This window comes from Pygocentrus nattereri, chromosome 20 (genome assembly GCF_015220715.1).
Source record: "Pygocentrus nattereri isolate fPygNat1 chromosome 20, fPygNat1.pri, whole genome shotgun sequence".
Taxonomy (NCBI): Eukaryota; Metazoa; Chordata; class Actinopteri; order Characiformes; family Serrasalmidae; genus Pygocentrus; species Pygocentrus nattereri.
Window position 1 is genome coordinate 13,838,470 of NC_051230.1, and position 18,894 is coordinate 13,857,363.

At 37.6% G+C, this 18,894-nt stretch overlaps 1 protein-coding gene across 2 annotated transcripts in view; it reads left to right on the plus strand.

The window, feature by feature from the left end:
* Positions 1 to 18,894, plus strand: part of msh3 (mutS homolog 3 (E. coli)) — a 98,757-nt gene that overhangs the window by 26,664 nt on the left and 53,199 nt on the right. For both annotated transcript variants that reach the window (XM_037531957.1, XM_017691101.2), the window contains exons 10-15: positions 2,241 to 2,349; positions 4,490 to 4,574; positions 4,879 to 4,988; positions 7,592 to 7,724; positions 16,024 to 16,211; positions 18,063 to 18,231. In XM_037531957.1, the coding sequence (XP_037387854.1) occupies positions 2,241 to 2,349; positions 4,490 to 4,574; positions 4,879 to 4,988; positions 7,592 to 7,724; positions 16,024 to 16,211; positions 18,063 to 18,231 (794 nt within the window). The remainder of the gene's footprint in view (positions 1 to 2,240; positions 2,350 to 4,489; positions 4,575 to 4,878; positions 4,989 to 7,591; positions 7,725 to 16,023; positions 16,212 to 18,062; positions 18,232 to 18,894) is intronic.

Below are 18,894 nucleotides of genomic sequence, written 5' to 3' on the forward strand. Positions count from 1 at the left end.
GGCGCAGGGTGGATTTTTGGCATGTTGTCAGAGGTCAAGTTGCAGTTCAAGTGAAGGTCTGAGGTGCTGGGGCTCTTTTTATACACACCCACTAATTAACAGATCAATTAGTGAGCACAGCTGAGGCTGTAAACTAGGATTGGGTGCATTATATGACAAGGCGACAAAACTTCTATCTTGCCAAAATCTGACCTTTCTGTGTTCATGAAATCAATATTTCTGCAGTGAAGCAAATTTATTTTCATAAATTAAACCTCATTTGGGAGGGTTTCAGCTTTCATTTGAGTCATTTCTAAAACCAATGGATGAATTTAAAGTCAGGTTATAAGCTTTTGTTTCCACAACATGGATAAGCGACAGAACTTCTGTCAGGGACTGTAGATAAAATATCCAAAATTTACGTGAATCTTAACTTTAGAATCAAACATCCTAAAAATATTGAAGTTGTTACCCATCTTATCCTGAACTATTGTGTGAGAATCAGTGCAAACATGCAGGCACAAAAGCAGGCAGGAATTGCGTATGTTCGGGCTGATGGATTGATGTAATGTCAGGTTTGTGCTGATGCTAATGCTTAATGGCTGACGTTAATGGGGAAGCTTTATGGCACAGTGCTGTGGGAGAGGAATGCAAGGCCAAAACGACTGCATCTATTGCCTTGTGTGTTCATGGATTCTTTTAGCCACTAATCACTGTAAGCATATTTTGAAAGGGAGTGGAACGCCTGGTGTGTATCCAGTTAATTCAGTTGTTATTGTACTTGTACTGCTTGTTAAATTTTGGGCGATTTGTAACTTTTCATAACTTTTTATGCCATATATTTTCTTTTTGGGTGTGCCATAATTATACATAATAGAACGCTGTGAAGATCTTGTCATTTTTCTTTGTGAAGACTGCAAAATTAAAGGAACAGCTTACAAAAGTACAGACGGGGAATAATGCTGTGCCCCATTTTATCCCCTTGTGTTGTCAGTACTTTCACTTGTCTTAACCGCCATTTGGGGCAAGGAATTTTCAACGTGCTTTTAACAATAGTTAAAAAAAGAAAACTTTAATGACTGTTTGGCAAAGCCTGCTATTCATACCAAGGAAGACATTTTGATGAACATGATGTTAAAATTTGCGGGCATTACTTTATGCTTAACTAAACAGTAACAGTAAACAAAAAGTAACAATCCTTTTGTGGGCAGCATATATGTAAGGACATACTCATATACTCAGCTTATAATTCACTTTAATTCACAATACTGGATACTGGCTCACAGATTGGTATTCTCATTAAATTTTTAACAAAATTTTAATAAAGAAAAAATGACTATAATCATGTTTCACACCTTATTAACAACAGGAGACAGGAGTGCTTTAGTAAGTTGTTGATTTTTGCTAATCATTTGCTAACTTTTGTGTTTGAACAATGCAGTACAGACAGAAAGCAGCCTGCTTTTAACTAGCAAGTGTAGTGCTGCTAAACAAACTGCATCTAAGCATTGGCCCTGTCATCAGAGGATCATGAGTTCGATCCCTGGTGATGCTATAGTCGTCCATGGCTCGGAGTCCCAGAGAGCACAGTTGGCCTTGCACGTTAAGCTGTCCAATCATGTTGCATTAGCAGTTTGAAAAGATGCAGTGGCTGGCTTCACAGAACTCAGAGGATGCCTGTGCTAACCTTCACCCTCCTAGCACTGGTGGTATCGTATGATTGGGAGAGTCCTAACTAGTGAGTGAAATTATATATAAGTAAATTGGTGAGAAAATTTGGGGGTGGGGGGTTTGTTTGTCATGCTAATTTTGGCCTGTGATATCATACATTTCCTTTTGATTCTGTTGGTCAGCCCTGGTCAGTGCTCCGGATGGAAAACAGCAGTGCAGAATGAATAAAACCGTAAGGTACCGAGTGTTCAAAACAAGTCTCTGTCAACAAGAATAATAATTTTAAAAAAGGTGCTTCGCCTCAGTCCACAAAAAATACCTGCAGTGTGAACCTCCCCCTTAGGCCTAAGTTATAAAATGTCCTTGCCATTTCTCCATGATGCACATTTTTGCAGTTTTGCATTGCAATCATTATGTCAAGGAGGCATTGTTACACCCCTACATATAAATAAAGTATTCTTTTGTCATTTATTTGATCCCTGTGAATAGGAAATGCCCCTGCTCATCTTGTCCACTGTACACGTTTACTTCATTGAAAAGTAACAACTGAACTTGGAAATTGTCACAATTTCTTATCTGTATCTACACAGGTTCTGGTTTGTTCTACTTGGGTTTGGAGACCCCGGTGATCTGCTGTCTTGGCCCAGTGATCCAGTATCTGACTGAGTTTAAGCTGGAGAGGGTTCTACTCTGTTCTAGGTACGCTTAAAAAACTAATCTTTATGGATCTAGTCCTTTCATCACCAATACAATGGGACTACATCCTTTTCAATACATTTTCCTCCAAGAGGCAGAAAGCTTCCGTCTTGGTTTAGACTGGTCGATGATGTCAAAATGCGTCATTTGCCTTCACTGAAAGTGGATCTTATTTATGGAATCATATTAAAAAACAGGAAATGTGTTTGTCTTCTTTTATATAGAAGTCTGTTTAAAACCCCTTTAATGACCTTAAGTATCTTCCTTTATCCTTCATGTTTCAATAAGGCACTAATTAGGAAGTCATTACATCCAAGTATCCCCTTTTATTATTTATTTTCTCCAGCAATACCAAAGCTCAACCGCCACGCTTTGAAGCATAATGTGGTTGATTAGTCCTCTTTGATTTGCTGTGTTCCCCTTCTGATGTGTTCACGTACCTCACAGCTGCTTCTGTAAAATTGACGCATGTAAGCTTAAATAAGAACAGCTAGTTTTTTTAAGCCAGACGATGCTACAGGAGGGAAGGAAGGCTGATTCATGATTTGTTTGGCAGTTTAGGGTGGTTAGAAAGTTGTCTGAAACACGCTGTAATTAAGGATTGATTAAAGGCATTGTTTAACAAGAAATAACAGGGCCCTGACCTCACAGGCTCCCAGAAAGAGTCTTAATTAGCATGTATCACAGTCAGAAATGAAAGCCTTGCACTGTGCAGTTTGTCTTTATCAGCTTGCCTCTGGGGACTTGGATTTTGTTCAGTTTGCTCCATTGCTCCATCCTGTGAAACAAATAAAGAGACTTGTCAATTGTGGAACACATACCATTATAAGTGAAAAGATATTTTGAAATATGCAATATGGAAAAAAAATATTACATCACGATCAAAGACATTTTCATTTTCTTATGTTTCTGATCAGCTTGGAATGGACAAAACGCACCAATGAAACAGTAGTGCCATATTTAAAAATGGCTATGAAAAACAGTATGCCTGATAATGGTTGTATTTTAAATTCAGTGTTAATGGCATAATGGACATCCAGTCAGGTACTTTTTCTGTCCTGTACATGCAGGTGCAATTTACTGCTTGCTTTTGTTCACAGGCTCTCTTTAATTGGTCTGAATCTAAAGTTTATGGAACATGCACTTGTTTAGTGCTGTAGACGTACTGACCATACCCATGATATACTCAGAAAAGTGTATGAGGGATATGCACCGATACTCAGTTAACCATTTGAAGCGCCATTTAATACTGAAATCACTATTTAGTTGTTTGTTGCATTTCATAATGGAAATTGTGACATCTTCCCCTGCATGTATGAGTATATATGTTGTATTACACTTTGCTGCTCTGAAACATGAGTGCCAAGGACTCCAATTTTATGCAGATGATTGAGAAGTTGTCTAGTGTGGCTTCATCATTAATCAAACCAACTATTGTAGCTGATGTTAGCAAGATCCAGAAACAGTAAAAATCTATTTCTCTGACAACTGTCATCCACTAAAGAGTATTAACCTTGAAGAGTATTAAAGTTAATACTGAAGAGTATTAACCTTATTAAACTTGTCCCATCAGTGTCCAGCGTTGTAACTGTTAGCCATAGTGTTAGCTATAGTGTTAGCTGATCAACTCATCTGAAGAGACAGGCCCTGCTACTTACATGAGAAACCTGCTGATTTTTCTTGGGTATTTTTGAATAGTAAAATATTTTCAAATGTTTTTTTCTGTGTGGTGCAAAAGTTTTGGGCTAGTATTGTTTTCCTAGCACCAGTGTTGTAGCCTCTTAAAGTAAGCCTAAAATCATATGTTAATTTAGGTTGAATTCAGTTTTGTTTTTTTGTTGTCAATAACTTTTATGGGTACAGCAGCATTTGCATAAAATTACCTACCTACTACACATAACTAACAAAGATACACAACGGTTGCACTAGGGATTTGTCTAATATGTACTAACAGATGAGAACTGATATATTTTACTGAAAAGCCACGTGAGGAGGAGCAGAGACTAGTAGATTGGGTACCCTGATGTGTACAAATTAAGCACTTAAGTTACCTTAAACCTAACAAATTTGTTTAGAAGAAATGGTGATATCTTACAAGTGCATTTGGTTCTTATCTGAACATAAAATCTTTTTTTTGTTCTAGTTCATTTAAAAGGCTGTCAAATGATGTAGACTACATGGTGTTCAGTGCCACCACAATGAAGAACCTGGAGATCTTTTGTAACCAGGTAAAGTATTACTAGTGTCTGGGGGGGGGGATGCTCTGACACAGCTAAATAATATTTCAGCGTGCACCAGTCTACACAGCAATGTCTTGTATCTTGTTCATATTCATATTCATTTCCCCCAGCGATGTAATCGCCACACGCATGCAAAACACAATGTTGTGTTTTTCCTCAATTCATCTCAGTGTGACTCATGTAATTAGCACTGCTGCTGTGGAATCATAACAATCTTTTCCTTGTTGCAGGCATTTGTATAATGTCAGTGCGGGTGCTGTCAGTTTAATAACCTCCTGCTCTTTTCTCCCAGACCACAGGCTCGGTGAAGGGCAGTCTGCTCTGGGTTCTGGACCATACGCACACTCCATTCGGCAAGAGGCTGCTGAAGAAATGGGTCAGCCAGCCCCTGAAGTCTGCATCGTGAGTCTCTGCAGCCTCCAAAACACATACCTCCTCTTACAGCTCTGGAAAATATCTCCTATTCTGGGCTCTGCTCCCATTCAATTTTCTGAGGTTCCTAAGGTGTCACTAATGTCAGTGTGGTGTTGCATGTTGGTGTGAGTTAGGAATGCAAATAAACAGCAGTGCATTATAGAATATCCTATTAGAATAGGATTCCTTGTGATTCTGATAAGTTCTTATTCATTAATTATAGTCCACTAAAGAAAGACACAAAGCAGCATATTCAGATTATTGTGCTCCCAGTCTTGCAGTTATCCAGTGGCCGATGATTATCAAGTTGGCGTTTTAAGCACAATAACGGGTAAAACATGTGAAGTGGGTGGGAGGGCATATACACCTTTCAAATATGGTCAAAGTTAGAGTTACACTTATGAAATAAGTTTATTGTGAATAATTTTTAATTTTATTTTTACATTTATGAGCCATCTCTGCAATCTTAGTACTTTCTATCAAGTACTGTCTTTCATTTATTTAATTTCCAGTCAAAAAGGCCATTAAGTACAGTTTATTCTAGTTATTTTATAGCATCAGGAAACTTATTTCACAAAAATTGAATAATAATAATAATAACTATATATATATATATATATATATATATATATATATATATATATATATATATATAAATAAAATAATAATATCTCATTTTTTCAGTATTTATTTACACTTTGTCACTTTTTTGCAAACAAACCTAAAGGGATATTGTTCCACTCCTTCAAAGTGCAGTCTTGTATCAATTGTGATTTCTGCTTCTCACAATCTGAGTATTCCCAATCACAATCAATGATGTTGACCTCTGGACCAGCAACTTTTTTGTTTTATTTGCTATTTCTATCCATTTCCTTTTCTCAATAATGGCTTTTTTACAGCTACATGTCCTTTCAAACTCAGTGTCTTCTCAAGTTGTCTTCTCACAGTAGAAGGATCGACTAAAACACCTGTGGATTTTTTTCAGGTCTGAAGGGAGAGTGGAGCTTGATTTTCTCTCAAAGATGAAAGGTTTACGCACCTAGTGACAGTTTCGGTGGTCTACCAAGTCTTGCTCAGTTGTTAAGAGTCCCATTTTCTTTGTCTTTTTTTTTTTTTTTTTTTTTTTTATATATATATATAAACCTTTTTTTTTTTTTTTTAACTCCAGTTTTATAATTTTTTGTTTCACTTGTTTCCTCTGACTTGCTCTTCTGAAAGGGGAATATCTGTCTTTTGCACAGTCCTATATGCCAGTGTTTCCCAACCCTGTTCCTGGAGGTGCAGTGTCTTGCACATTTTAGTGTTTTCTTGCTCTAAACACACCTGATTCAACTAATTAGCTCATTAACCACCCATACAGAGTTGAAGTGAGTGCTTTAAAGCAGTGCAAGCATTAAAATATGCAGAGCAGACTGCCTCTAGGACCATGGTTGGAAACATTGCTGTATGCAACACTAAATTGTTTGATCTGTAAATGAAAGTATGTGCTGTTGGTTAAAGTCAACTTGAAATCAAAATGGACCTTTTTACCCTGTTACTTCTTGTATCTGGTACAATATTAAGCAAGGTTCAACAAATCATATTATTTAAAAGACAAAATTCTTCTTTTTCAGTGGAATCTTCCATCAAAATCATAAATACTATATTTCATTGTCACTAGGAACCAATATAATAATATTACAAATATTGACCAATGATTTCATGTTTCACCTCCCCCTTTTATCACCCCACCAATTCTCATTGAATGGAAACAATTATTTAGCCTAGAGACCCTCCCTGTGACTTACTAAGTATGTCACGGTTTGGATGGCAAATGCATTATCATTTCTGGTTCATGTGGACTTTCTTGTTTATTCTAGCTTAATTAGAATCAGGAAAATCAGATGTACTTTAGGACCCATTCATGCAGAAATGGGTTTCAAACCAAAGGGCTCGCTGACAATTTTTTCCTGAAAGGCTACCTGTGTGGACTATGAGAGAGAAATCAGCCATAGGGAGACATTTTTAGAGCCCAGTTTAGCTCAGTTAGGATTTAGTCTTTCTATGAAATCTTCTTTGTTGTGTATATGTGTGTCTGGGGCTTCAAAAAGGAAATCAGTTGTTTTGATATTTAATGTTTCTTTCCCCTGAAATAAGATTTAGCTGTTGTCCCTAAGGAATGACCAGTCTAATGCCTTATAATACCGTTAAACTGGATTAAGGTGATTATTTTTTAAATCTGTTGCTGACACAGTCCAAAATCTGAAACAAAAATGCTGCATAATCCTGAAATTAGTTTCCAGAAATCATGAAGAAAAAACTTTATGGGCCAAACACTATGATAAACACACAGAAGGTATTCTTGAATGTCCATGCTCTTGATTGCTTACTAATGGGCGTGTGATCAGTTGAAAACGTTTGTTAACTTTTTTCCACTTTGCTTTGTGACTTATGATGTATTAATAATTATATGGTTAACATGAAGCACAAAAGCCCCTAGGTGCCACAAAAAGTATGAAGATGATTCTTATGTAATGCTCTTTATCTCCACTGGCTAGTATTTGTGTCTGTCTTAGGGTGTACTGACATGAGCTGTTCTTGTCCCTGCACAGCGAGATCCACTCTCGTCAGGATGCGGTGGCAGAGATCCTGTCGTCAGAGTCCAGCGTGTTACCCTCCATCCAGGCCCTGCTCACTCGTCTGCCGGACCTGGAGAGGGGCCTCTGCAGCATCTACCATAAGAAGGTACTGTCAAATGAGTCATCGCCACAGGAAACACTGTGGACCAAGCACTGCCAGAGTCTTGACAGAGCAGAACAGGCAAACTCTGATGCCACCTTATGATGCTCCTTGTGTTTATAAGCTGTATATTGTAGCATCCGTATATGGCAAGCCTGTTAGTGAAGCTCTACTTTTAAAATGAAGCATTTATAATGAAGTGGAGCTCCAAGCAGTCATAGCCTTTACTTTGGGAATGGCTTTCTCTGTGTCACATGTCTGTCTGAACAGACTGGCTAAGATTGCTATTGATATTGTAGTTTATGCTTTACCATGTGAGAGCAAGAGCATCATAAGCTGTCAGCAGAGTGATGCCCCATCCACCAGTTCGCACAACACCAAACAACTAAAAGAAGCACACACTACTAAAACAATACTAGTACCTTTGATGTGCTGCAATAAACAGAAAACAGTTAGACCACTTATTTAAAAATGTTTCTCCAGTCATTAAACAGTCATTCAGATGGGCTTGATAAAAGACTGCATTCTAGAGAAACATACCAAGTCACAATTGTTCAGTGTTGAGGACAGCAACCAGACATCCAAGTTTAATGCTTCTAAAATTGACAACTCAAAAAGCTATTAAATAAACAAATAATTGAATACACTCCCTGATGCCTGAGGCATTTTTGGTGATAAGCTTTTGGTTCAAAATGTATTTTTAAAATCACACAGAGCAGAGAGGAACATGCATGGCATGTAAGGCAAAGTGGTACCCAAATAAAACTTTATTATTGGATTTACCAACATTTTAGTGTTCTCAGCATTGTAAATAAAAGCTTATAAGACACATGTAAATTAGCTGGACATTTTGGGTAGTAAATAAAATGGCTGTATATTCACTATAGACATTATCTTAAAGCTAAATTCAGCATGTTTCTCTACAGTCACAATTTCACACTCTTAATGACTTTGTATACATGTCAGTAATTGAATTATGGATTTTTCTTAAATTTGTGGAATTCTCATTTAATACCAATTGCACACATGGGAAAAGTTGATAATGATGTGTTTAGCCTGTTTGTGGATTCCTCAGGTTTTTTAAAAACATTTTTATAGAGGGTAATATCTTGATGATGAGGTCAAATGGTTGCATGAGGAGTGGAAAATACTTTTGCCTGGGACACATGATTTGCCTGGAGCATCTGATTGGGACATGTCAGCCTTGTGGCCAAGGGAACCTGGGAATACCATCCAGAGCAACTCAAACCTTGTGTGTAAAAAAAAAAACAAAAAACAGCCAGTTCCCATACAGCCAGCTTCAAAGCGCTGTTCAAAATTCACTATTCACTCTAAGCTGCTTCCCTTACATAGGAAGCAATAAGATCAGGTTCTTGAAGCAACAGGGTGCTCAGTTCCTGAAGACATAGCAAACTGAAGTAGAGGTGTTTCATTAAAATATTCTGTATATTGAAGAGGTGCCTTGGGACTCTGATGGCTTTCTGAGACTGAATTATTTATACAGCACCTTAGGCCTATGTTCAATGATTGACTGCAGGCTTCACTGTTTTCAACAACTTGACTGTTGTCAACTTACTGAGCTTTCGTCATTCGGTTTCTTGCTTCTGTTTAAACAGACACTTAACACTAGATTCAGCATGTTTGGCTGTTACTTGTGTGGTGTTTTATGAGACTCTTGTAAATAATTAAGCTGCATCACAATGTGCAGTTTTCCTACTATGCAAACAACATTTTGGTAAGTCAAATCATCTTAAATCTAGTGTAATATTATAAGATTATACTTTTTCTTGTTCTAAAGGGCCTGTGTAGTGATAAAGTTTCCTTTATGTTTTTAAAACACAAATATTAATATGTAGTAGTCAAAGTGTATTTATATAGCACTTTTTACAACAGGCATTGTCACAAAGCAGTTTTTCAGAAGAATTTGGGTCCAGGCCCCTATGAGCAAGCCAGTGGTGATAGTGGCTTGCTCAAGGGAAAATCTCCCTGAGCGCATGCAGAAGAAACCTTGAAAGGAAACAAGACTCAAAATGAGAACCCATCCTCCTCTGGTCGACACTGCATAGCAAAACAATAACAAGAGAAATATGAACAGAGAATAAGGTTTTACCATTAGTATAAAATATAAAAAGAACAGATAAAAGGGCAAAAGCAGGTGAAGCAATGGCTGTAGTTAAATAGTTTGAATCCATGTATGGAGCAGTATCATCAGGAGGGTCAGTGGCATGCAGTTGAGGTTTGTGTCTGAATCCCAAACACTGATCAGACAGGTCCAGAAAGTGATGAGCAGTGGGCACCTGATCAAGGCAGATGAAGTAACAGCATCAGACCGCACGGGATGGGCAGTTGTTCAGCTCGGTAAAGAAACACATACAGTTACATACAGACTGAATACAGTATAGAGTGTTTATTGGAGTGCAGCAGAGACTCCTGGCAGGTTGAGTTATTACAGCCTAAATAAAAGGGATAGCCAGAAGGTAACAGAGACATGTGGGCTCCCTGAGATGTCAGTGCCCCTCTGCTCCACCGGCAACAAACTTGAATCTTGAGTGAACGTGTGAGAGCAGCGGGATGACAGCACTGGCGCTCCCACTTTTCCATAATACTGTATGTTCATGAACCCCCAGATCTGCTCCTTTTATCTCATGTTAAAAACTAATTACCAAAGGCTTCACTAAACAGAAGTTTTAGCCTGAACTTAAAGATTGAGGCTGTGTCCAAGTCCTGAAAAACTGACTGGAATGTTATTCCAAAGCTGGGGGGCTTTGTAAAAAAAGACTCTAAATCCTGATGCAAGTCAGCACCTTGTGTGCTAAGTAGGCATGATGGTTCATAATAATTTTATAGTTCTTGTGAGGACTCTGGCTGCTGCGTTCTGGACTAACTGAAGCTTGCTAAGGCTTTTGTTGGAACATCCAGACAACAGAACATTACAGTAATCAAGCCTCAAGGTTGTAAAGACATGAACTAGCTTTTCTGCATCCTGTAGAGACAGTGCATTTCTTAATTTAGCCATACTGCAAAGATAGAGGAAAGCTGTTCTAGTAATATTGGTCATATGTGCATCGAAGGACAGATCAGGATCAATTGTGACACCAAGGTTGTTTTTTATAAACAGATGTACCTGATGCAGCTGAAACATTAAGTTTGTATTAGACATTTTATTTGTAGCTGCTTTTTTGCCCAAGAAAGAGAGACATCTTTTGTCTCTCTTTCTTGCCGTACTTTACTTTTTGTATGAACAAAGTATTTGCTGTTAACATTTTTAAATGGATAGCGATCGGTCAGGTAAGATCTGAACCAGGAACCTGCTATTCCTATTTCTCCTACAAGGTTTTCTAGCCTGTCTAGTAAGATTGAATGGTCTGTCATATCAATTGCTACACATAAGCACAAGCAGAAAACAGTACATTTCCTTAGTCAGAGAATATTACTATCATTAACAGTTTTTAGCAGAGCGGTCTCTGTGATGAAGCCTAACTGAATTCTATGCTGATTATATTTAATTGCTGCTAGTTTAAGTGTTTTGGTATATAACTAAGGCTAAGAGAGGAGTTTATTATTGACAGAAGAGGCTTGGTTATTTCTGGCAAAAATTTCTTTGAGCAAACTTGTACTAACTGGTTCTAATGTGCAAGTAGTTTATTTTGAGGAGAATCATTTTAACCAGCTCTGTTTCTTAAGGTAAATGATTCCCTTGAACTCTAATTGTTTCCACTGTTGATTATACACACCTGAATATATTAGAACTGCGTGGATGTAAAATTGACTTTTCAATGTTTAACTTATAAGTTGTCTGACCAGTGGTAGGATGGTCCCCCCTTTAGATGTGAGTCTTGGTCCTCCCGAGGTTTCTTCCTCCTCCAGCTCTGAGGGAGTTTTTCCTTGCCTCAGCGCTCACGGGGGTTCTGTATATTCTGTATATTCTGTATATTATGTTCAGTGTTTTGTCTGATTCTCTGTGCTGTGATTCCCATTTTTGTAAAGCTGCTTTGTGACAACATCAGTTGTAAAAAGCGCTATATAAATAAATTTGATTTGATGATTTGATTTGATTCCAGCCTCTCTGCAGTAGTTACACTATATTGAAGATCTGGAATAGCTTTGTAGGGCAGCAGGCTTGTAGAACCTAACTGTGTGCTTTGAATTGTTTGCCTGATCATTTCAATTTTGCTATTGAAGTCATTCATAAAATCATTGCTGCTGTAGGCTGATGGCATCTAAGGTTCAATAGCTGGATTATAATATTGAATTATTCTTATTTTCAATCAGCGAGATGTTTGTATGAAAACATTAAATATACAACCGCTTTTAAAGTTCAAAACAGTTTGTGTCCCAATCCATACTGTCCATATATGGGAAATAAGTAGCCCATTTTTAATGAATTGTTTTGTGATGTCACAAAACATACAGATTTACATATAGTCTACATCAGTTTAGTTATAAGGTGTTTACTGAGTTCAGTCTGTTTAGGTGCTTGTCTACAGATATGCCCACCACACAGAAAAAAGCAGTGCAGTAAAAGGTGAAAGGTTGCATAATATTTTTTGTTGTAAGCTCATGCATCATCTAGAGTCTCAAATTTATTAGGTGTTAATATGACTTTATTGGCTAAAAAATTCCGGTAATTGACTAAGCCTAGGATCTTGTGTATGTAAACATGCATGTAGAATAGAATGGAATATCCTTGGCCTTAAAAGATGCAAACATTCAATTCTGGCTAAACCTAATCTCCACCAAAGATTTAAGAATTGAAAAGCCGTTTGCAGCTTTGTCTCCGCATCTAACTCTTCAGCTTCCCAAAGCTTGTCAAAGGCTCATTACCCACACCTTGCCCTTATAATTAGAGAGCTGTAATTTCTTTCCCTTTGAATGTCTCCTTCAAGCATTCATTTCCAGAATCAGGCAGTTAGGCTGAGGGGACGGTGCTCAGTGGTGTGTTTCCTTTGAATTGCGCCATTAGCATAATGAAAAGTGGGCGAACCGGATGGTCATTGTTTTGGAGGTGTGCTGGATGCTGGGGAAGCAGTCAAGAAGAAAGGCCATCCTCATTAACCTGCCTTCACCTGCCTGTTTGTGCTGTGTTGTTCAGCACTGCATGACCAAAGGTTATTTTAGATGTCCACAGCACAGAAAAAGAAACTTGAAGAGAATAACATTGAGACTTAGTCCTTGTCTTAGTGCTTAGTCAGGGGCTAACTTCTAGACAGACTGTTCTTCTAGACTGTTATCTGCTGGAAGTGGACTTTGCAACAGTTTTCCCAGAAACCAATTAACCTGTTCTTGAAGAAGGCACCAGATTGAAAATTCAGTAATTCTATCAAGGCTTTTCTGCTTCTGCTGTTTTCCTGTATTCTTTGATTTGAGGTGGATGTTGTTTTCAGGTGGTATTAAACCTGTAATGGAGAGGTTCTTGTACCACCTCTTGATACTCTGCAGGAAGAGTGATTATAAATTGCATGGTTAATGTCCTTGTTAGGAACTGTGAAATAGTTCTGTGTAGTTGACTTCACAGCCACCCCCCCCACCCCCCCCAACTGTTGATCTGCTCAAACTGTTTAAATGCATCCAGTGCAGAAGAACAAGAGGAAAGTGTTCTTAGTCACTGTTTCACATTTTCATTACTTTTAAAAGTATTTGTCAAGTGTTACATTTTGATGTTTCATTGTAATCCTATTTAATCTTTTTTTTTTTTTTTTTTTGGCAAAATTTGTAACCTTTTTCTCTTTTGTCCAAAAAACAAGGGTGCATCACTAGTTTAGTGTGTATCACTACAACTTTGTGTGCAACTACAACCCCAATTCCAAGTTGGGGTGTTGTGTAAAACAAATAAAAACAATACGATGATGTGCAAATCCTTTTCAACCTATATTCAGTTGAATACACTACAAAGAGAAGATATTTAATGTTCAAATGGATAAACTTTATTGTTTTTTGAAAATATTCACTCATTTTGAATTTGCTGCCTGCAACACGTTCCAAAGAAGTTGGGACAGGGGCAACAAAAGATTGGGAAAGTTGAGGAGTGCTCAAAAAACACCTGTTTGAAGAACATTCCACAGGTGAACAGGTTAATTGGAAACAGGTGAGTGAGCGTGAGCAAATAGACCAACAGTTTAAGAACAACGTTTCTCAATGTGCAATTGCAAGGAATTTAGGGATTTCATCATCTACAGTCCATAATATCATCAAAAGATTCAGAGAATCTGGAGAAATCTCTGCAAGTAAGCGGCGAGGCAGAAAACCAACATTGAATGCCCATGACCTTCGATCCCTCAGGCGGCACTGCATTAAAAACCGATATCATTCTGTAACGGATATTACCACATGGGCTCAGGAACACTTCAGAAAACCACTGTCAGTGAACACAGTTCGTTGCTCCATCTACAAGTACAAGTTAAAATTCTGCCATGCAAAGCGAAAGCCATATATCAACACCACCCAGAAACGCTGCTGGCTTCTATAGAGTCCACATTTCAAATTGTTTTTGGAAATCATGGACTTAATGCTGAAAGGTACATACAGGTTTTGGAGCAACATATGCTGCCATCCAAGCAACGTCTTTTTCAGAGATGTCCCTGCTTATTTGAGCAAGACAATGCCAAGCCACATTCTGCATGTGTTACAACAGCGTGGCTTCGTAGTAGAAGAGTGCGGGTACTAGACTGACCTGCCTGCAGTCCAGACGCGTCTCCCATTGAAAATGTGTGGCGCATTATGAATCACAAAATATGACAACGGAGACCCCGGACTGTTGAGTTGTACATCAAGCAAGAATGGGAAAGAATTCCACCTACAAAGCTTCAACAATTAGTGCCCTCAGTTCCCAAACGCTTATTGAGTGTTGTTAAAAGGAAAGGTGATGTAACACAGTGGTAAACATGCCCCTGTCCCAACTTCTTTGGAACATGTTGCAGGCATCAATTTCAAAATGAGTGAATATTTGCAAAAAACAATAAAGTTTATCTGTTTGAACATTAAATATCTTGTCTTTGTAGTGTATTCAGTTGAATATAGGTTGAAAGGATTTGCAAATCATCGTATTCTGTTTTTATTTATGTTTTACACTTGGTTGTACATTTCTAAACACTGTATAAAAGAAGCGCAATGCCTTTATTGTTTGATCATTTTACAAATTGCCTTTGTATAGACTGTGTATATATCAAAATAAATGCAACAAAACCATTGAGAAAATTGTGATTACAGGTGAATAGAGTAGGTGTAACGGTACACACATTTTTAGTTCTATATGATTTCTGATTTGGAAATGTAATTCATTTTTAACATTTGTATGTAAAAAACCAAAATAGCTTAGTCCTACAGAGCTTGTATTATTTCCTGCGCTTATTGGTTTGGCTCAGATAAGATGTTCTTAAATAGAACTGTTTCAGTGTCTGCCGTGACAGCTCTTTAACCAATAAAAGCTTGAAAATCACAACTCTCAGAAGTGACTTCAGGAAAAAATTCAGTCATTTGAGTCGGAGTTTGCATAACATAAGCCCTGCCCCCTCTCTGCTCACTTTACTCTGATTGGATGCACATGGTACCTAATTTTGGTCATTGATGGTAATAACTACAAAAGTAATTGATTGAAAGGCTCTCAGAAGAGAATGAGGCACATATCAACGATTTAGTCTTAAATTTTGCATTCTGTTTCTAATATGCATTGTATTAATTACAGTAAAGAGCAGTAGCTAAAAAAGGCAGAGGTAACTGCATTTTTTGCCTCAGCATTAATGTTTTAAAAGTAGAAGTCCTAGGAACCCTTGCTGGAGGTCTAATCATGCCTTTTGTGCTCCCTTTCCTGTTGACTTCATCATATTCTTATTGCTGCAGCATTACTTGCATGATTGCATATAATGGAGGGAAGAAAATAGGCCTGCTGTTCTATAATCCAGTATATTAGACTCATGAAGTCATTCCACTGGGCTTGGTCTCAGCCTGTTTTCCTGCAGCCTACGTGAAGCTACCACACTCTTGAATTTTAATGAACACGGGGAGGGAGAATTTCTCCCTCATCATTATGATGAGTTGGGATGACTAGTAGTGAGCTAGATGTGCCTTTGGGAAATGGGCTACATGTTCATAAACAGCTACAAAGTTCAAGCGAAGCTTTAATTGGCTCTTGACTTAGTTTGCTAGTATCAAAATATGGAGAAGAGTGGTTTGCATATTTATTGTAAAGAGTTTGCACTTGATAGGGTTGGATTAATATGCGTAAGTGCATACTGGGAGTAAACATATTCATAAACGTGTGTGAGTTTGTTTCATGTGCCTGACACACTGTGTTCATGTGATGTACCAGTGTTCCACTCAGGAGTTCTACCTCATCAGCAGCACGCTGTCCCGCTTGTGTACGGAGCTTCAAGCCCTCATCCCAGCTGTCCAATCACAGCTCAGATCCGACTTCTTAAAGAGTATGCTACTGGACACACCCCAGCTCCTCAGCCCTGCCCACAACTTCCTGAAGGTGCTCAATGAGAAGGCTGCCAAGTGAGTATGTATTGGTGAAAAAAGGCTGAGTTTCGAGGCAAAAATTGACTGAAAATGGCCTTCTGTAGAGAATGCTTATTAATAGTGAATGATACTCCAGCATTTTTCACCATACCATTGACTGCAACAGGCAATATAAAAATATGCCCCCCACCTGAAATTTTGACCTCTTTTAATTTAACCTTCTTTATTTTAAGAAGAATTGATTTTTCAAAATTTCTCCAGAGTTACATCAAAAAATGACTTTTTTTTTTTATAATGGTGCATTGTAGAGAAACAACTCTAATTTCTTTACAGTGGTGATGATAGGAACCTGGGGTCACAGTGTCTTTTTAATGCAAATATTATAATATTATGATATATAATGCCATTATATTTTCTGTACAAAATGACCAGTGAACCTACACATCAAGTCACGTTTTTTTATGTAGCACTTTTTATAACAGACTTTTATCGCAACACAGCTTTACAGAAAGTCCAGATCCATGCCCCAGTGAGCATGTCAAGGGCAATAGAGGCGTGGGGTAGAACCATTAGCCATTAGAGAAGGAAATCTTAAAAGGAACCAAGACTCAAAAATGAACATACCCTCTTTTGGTTTGCACCAGATGCAAAACAATAACTTTTTTTAATGTAATGTGTGTTTTAATATGTCAAAGTATGTTTTCTTTGGGTACTATTTTGTATCTCAATGCTCAGTACCATTTCACATCAATTCTTTCCAAACCACTTGTTTATGTCTTACTGATTTAATTATGCAGTACTCTGAATCGCTGGAATTCCCCTTTAACCTGAAGCTGACACTGTGTGGGCTAAGTAAACACATCAAACACACCAGCACATTTCCAGTACTTTCTATTAGAAAATGTGCAACAGAAGCAACATTGACATATCCAAGAGGAATTAAACTGGCGTTTTAACTTTGTAAAAAAATATCCTATTTAAAGGACAATGAATCAAATAAATGACTATATCAAAAGTAAGGAGGAACTGGCTATTTAACACGAGTCATGCATAATTATGCTGCTACATTTTGCTATAGGCTTAGTCACAGCATTCAAATACAGCGGTAGTGCACTTACCTGACTGATGTTATTTTCATCATAAAATTTCAATACAGATCGACCAAAAACAAAATAATAAATTGGCCAACTAACAGTTGCATGTTTGGAGCAGAAATCTGCTGACTGGGTGATTTTGCATCCATAAATATTAATTGTATTGCATATTTCAAGGGTTTTATTAAAGAAATTCAGCAACTCATCAGTGGCTTCTAGTTAAATAGAAGCCATTTGACAGCTGCTCAATTTTATGAATAAATGATTGAAAATATATAATATGAATTTTAAAACGAACAGTTACACTCTTAACAGATAAGACAAGTCAATGTTGTTCTGTAGTTTTCTGAATATTGAGGCAGCACAGTAAAAGTAGTTCCGGTTTTCTGGTATCTGCTATTAGGCAGGCGCCTGTGAATTACCACAGATTCTTCCCTTTGGAGAATTAGTGTCATTAGAATAGATTCAGCTACTGAGTAGCTTCTATTATGAGTGTGTTTTCTGTTCTTTTTGGAAGTGCAGGAAAATGTCAGTTTCTTCGAAATATTATCTTGGGAATTCTTCTGATCTGGGTTTGGAAACCAGCCAAAACTGAAAAGAAAAAAAAATACAAAATATTCCTTTATATAACCATGATTATTTTTGAGACTGGTGTAAATTTGTTTTATCAAATAATATCTAATATAATAATTAGATACCCTCTAATAATGTGTCTGTTCTTATGCATTGATTCTTAATCAGACTCCTTTTCTTGGTTGATATTTTGACCATATGCTTAAATATCTTTCTTTAGGACAGGAAATAAGACCGAGTTGTTTGTAGACCTGACAGATTTTCCCTTAATCCGAGAGAGAAAAGAAGAGATTCAAGCTGTTCTCTCGGACATCATAGAGCATCGGCGAGATCTTCGCCTCATCCTGCGAAACCAGTCACTGGACTACGTCACCGTGTCTGGACAAGAGGTACAGGAAGAAGGCCATTAGAGAGATTGCTTTTCTTTCATCTCTTTCCTTTCTATGTCCCCTCTCTCTTTTCATCTCTCCCCTTTCCCTGAAAATAAACATCAAAGCTGTGTCAATGTGGACGACCCCTGAAGTGAACATGTGAAAAAGCAAATATGAATCTGTGTTATCGTGTTAAAATGTGTACAGACGTTCCTGTGAAGTACAACATAGCAATTCTGAATGACAGCAGGACAGCGTAATGCTAAAGTCAGTGTTAGGAGTCATATCTGACATGAATATCGCCTAGTAAAATGGGTTTCTTGCACATAGTCTTGCTAAAGAAGAGCTATTACTGTCATTTTGCTGTACTATTGAAATGTAATTGCATAATTACATAGTTATAGTTGGATACAGTTTAAAATACAACCCCAATTCCAGTGAAGTTGGGACATTGAGTAAAACATAAATAAAAACAGAATTACCACTGTGTTACATCACCTTTCCTTTTAACAACACTCAATAAGTGTTTGGGAACTGAGGGCGCTAATTGTTGAAGCTTTGAAGGTGGAATTCTTTCCCATTCTTGCTTGATGTACAACTCAACAGTCCGGGGTCTCCGTTGTCGTATTTTGTGCTTCATAATGCGCCACACATTTTCAATGGGAGACACGTCTGGACTGC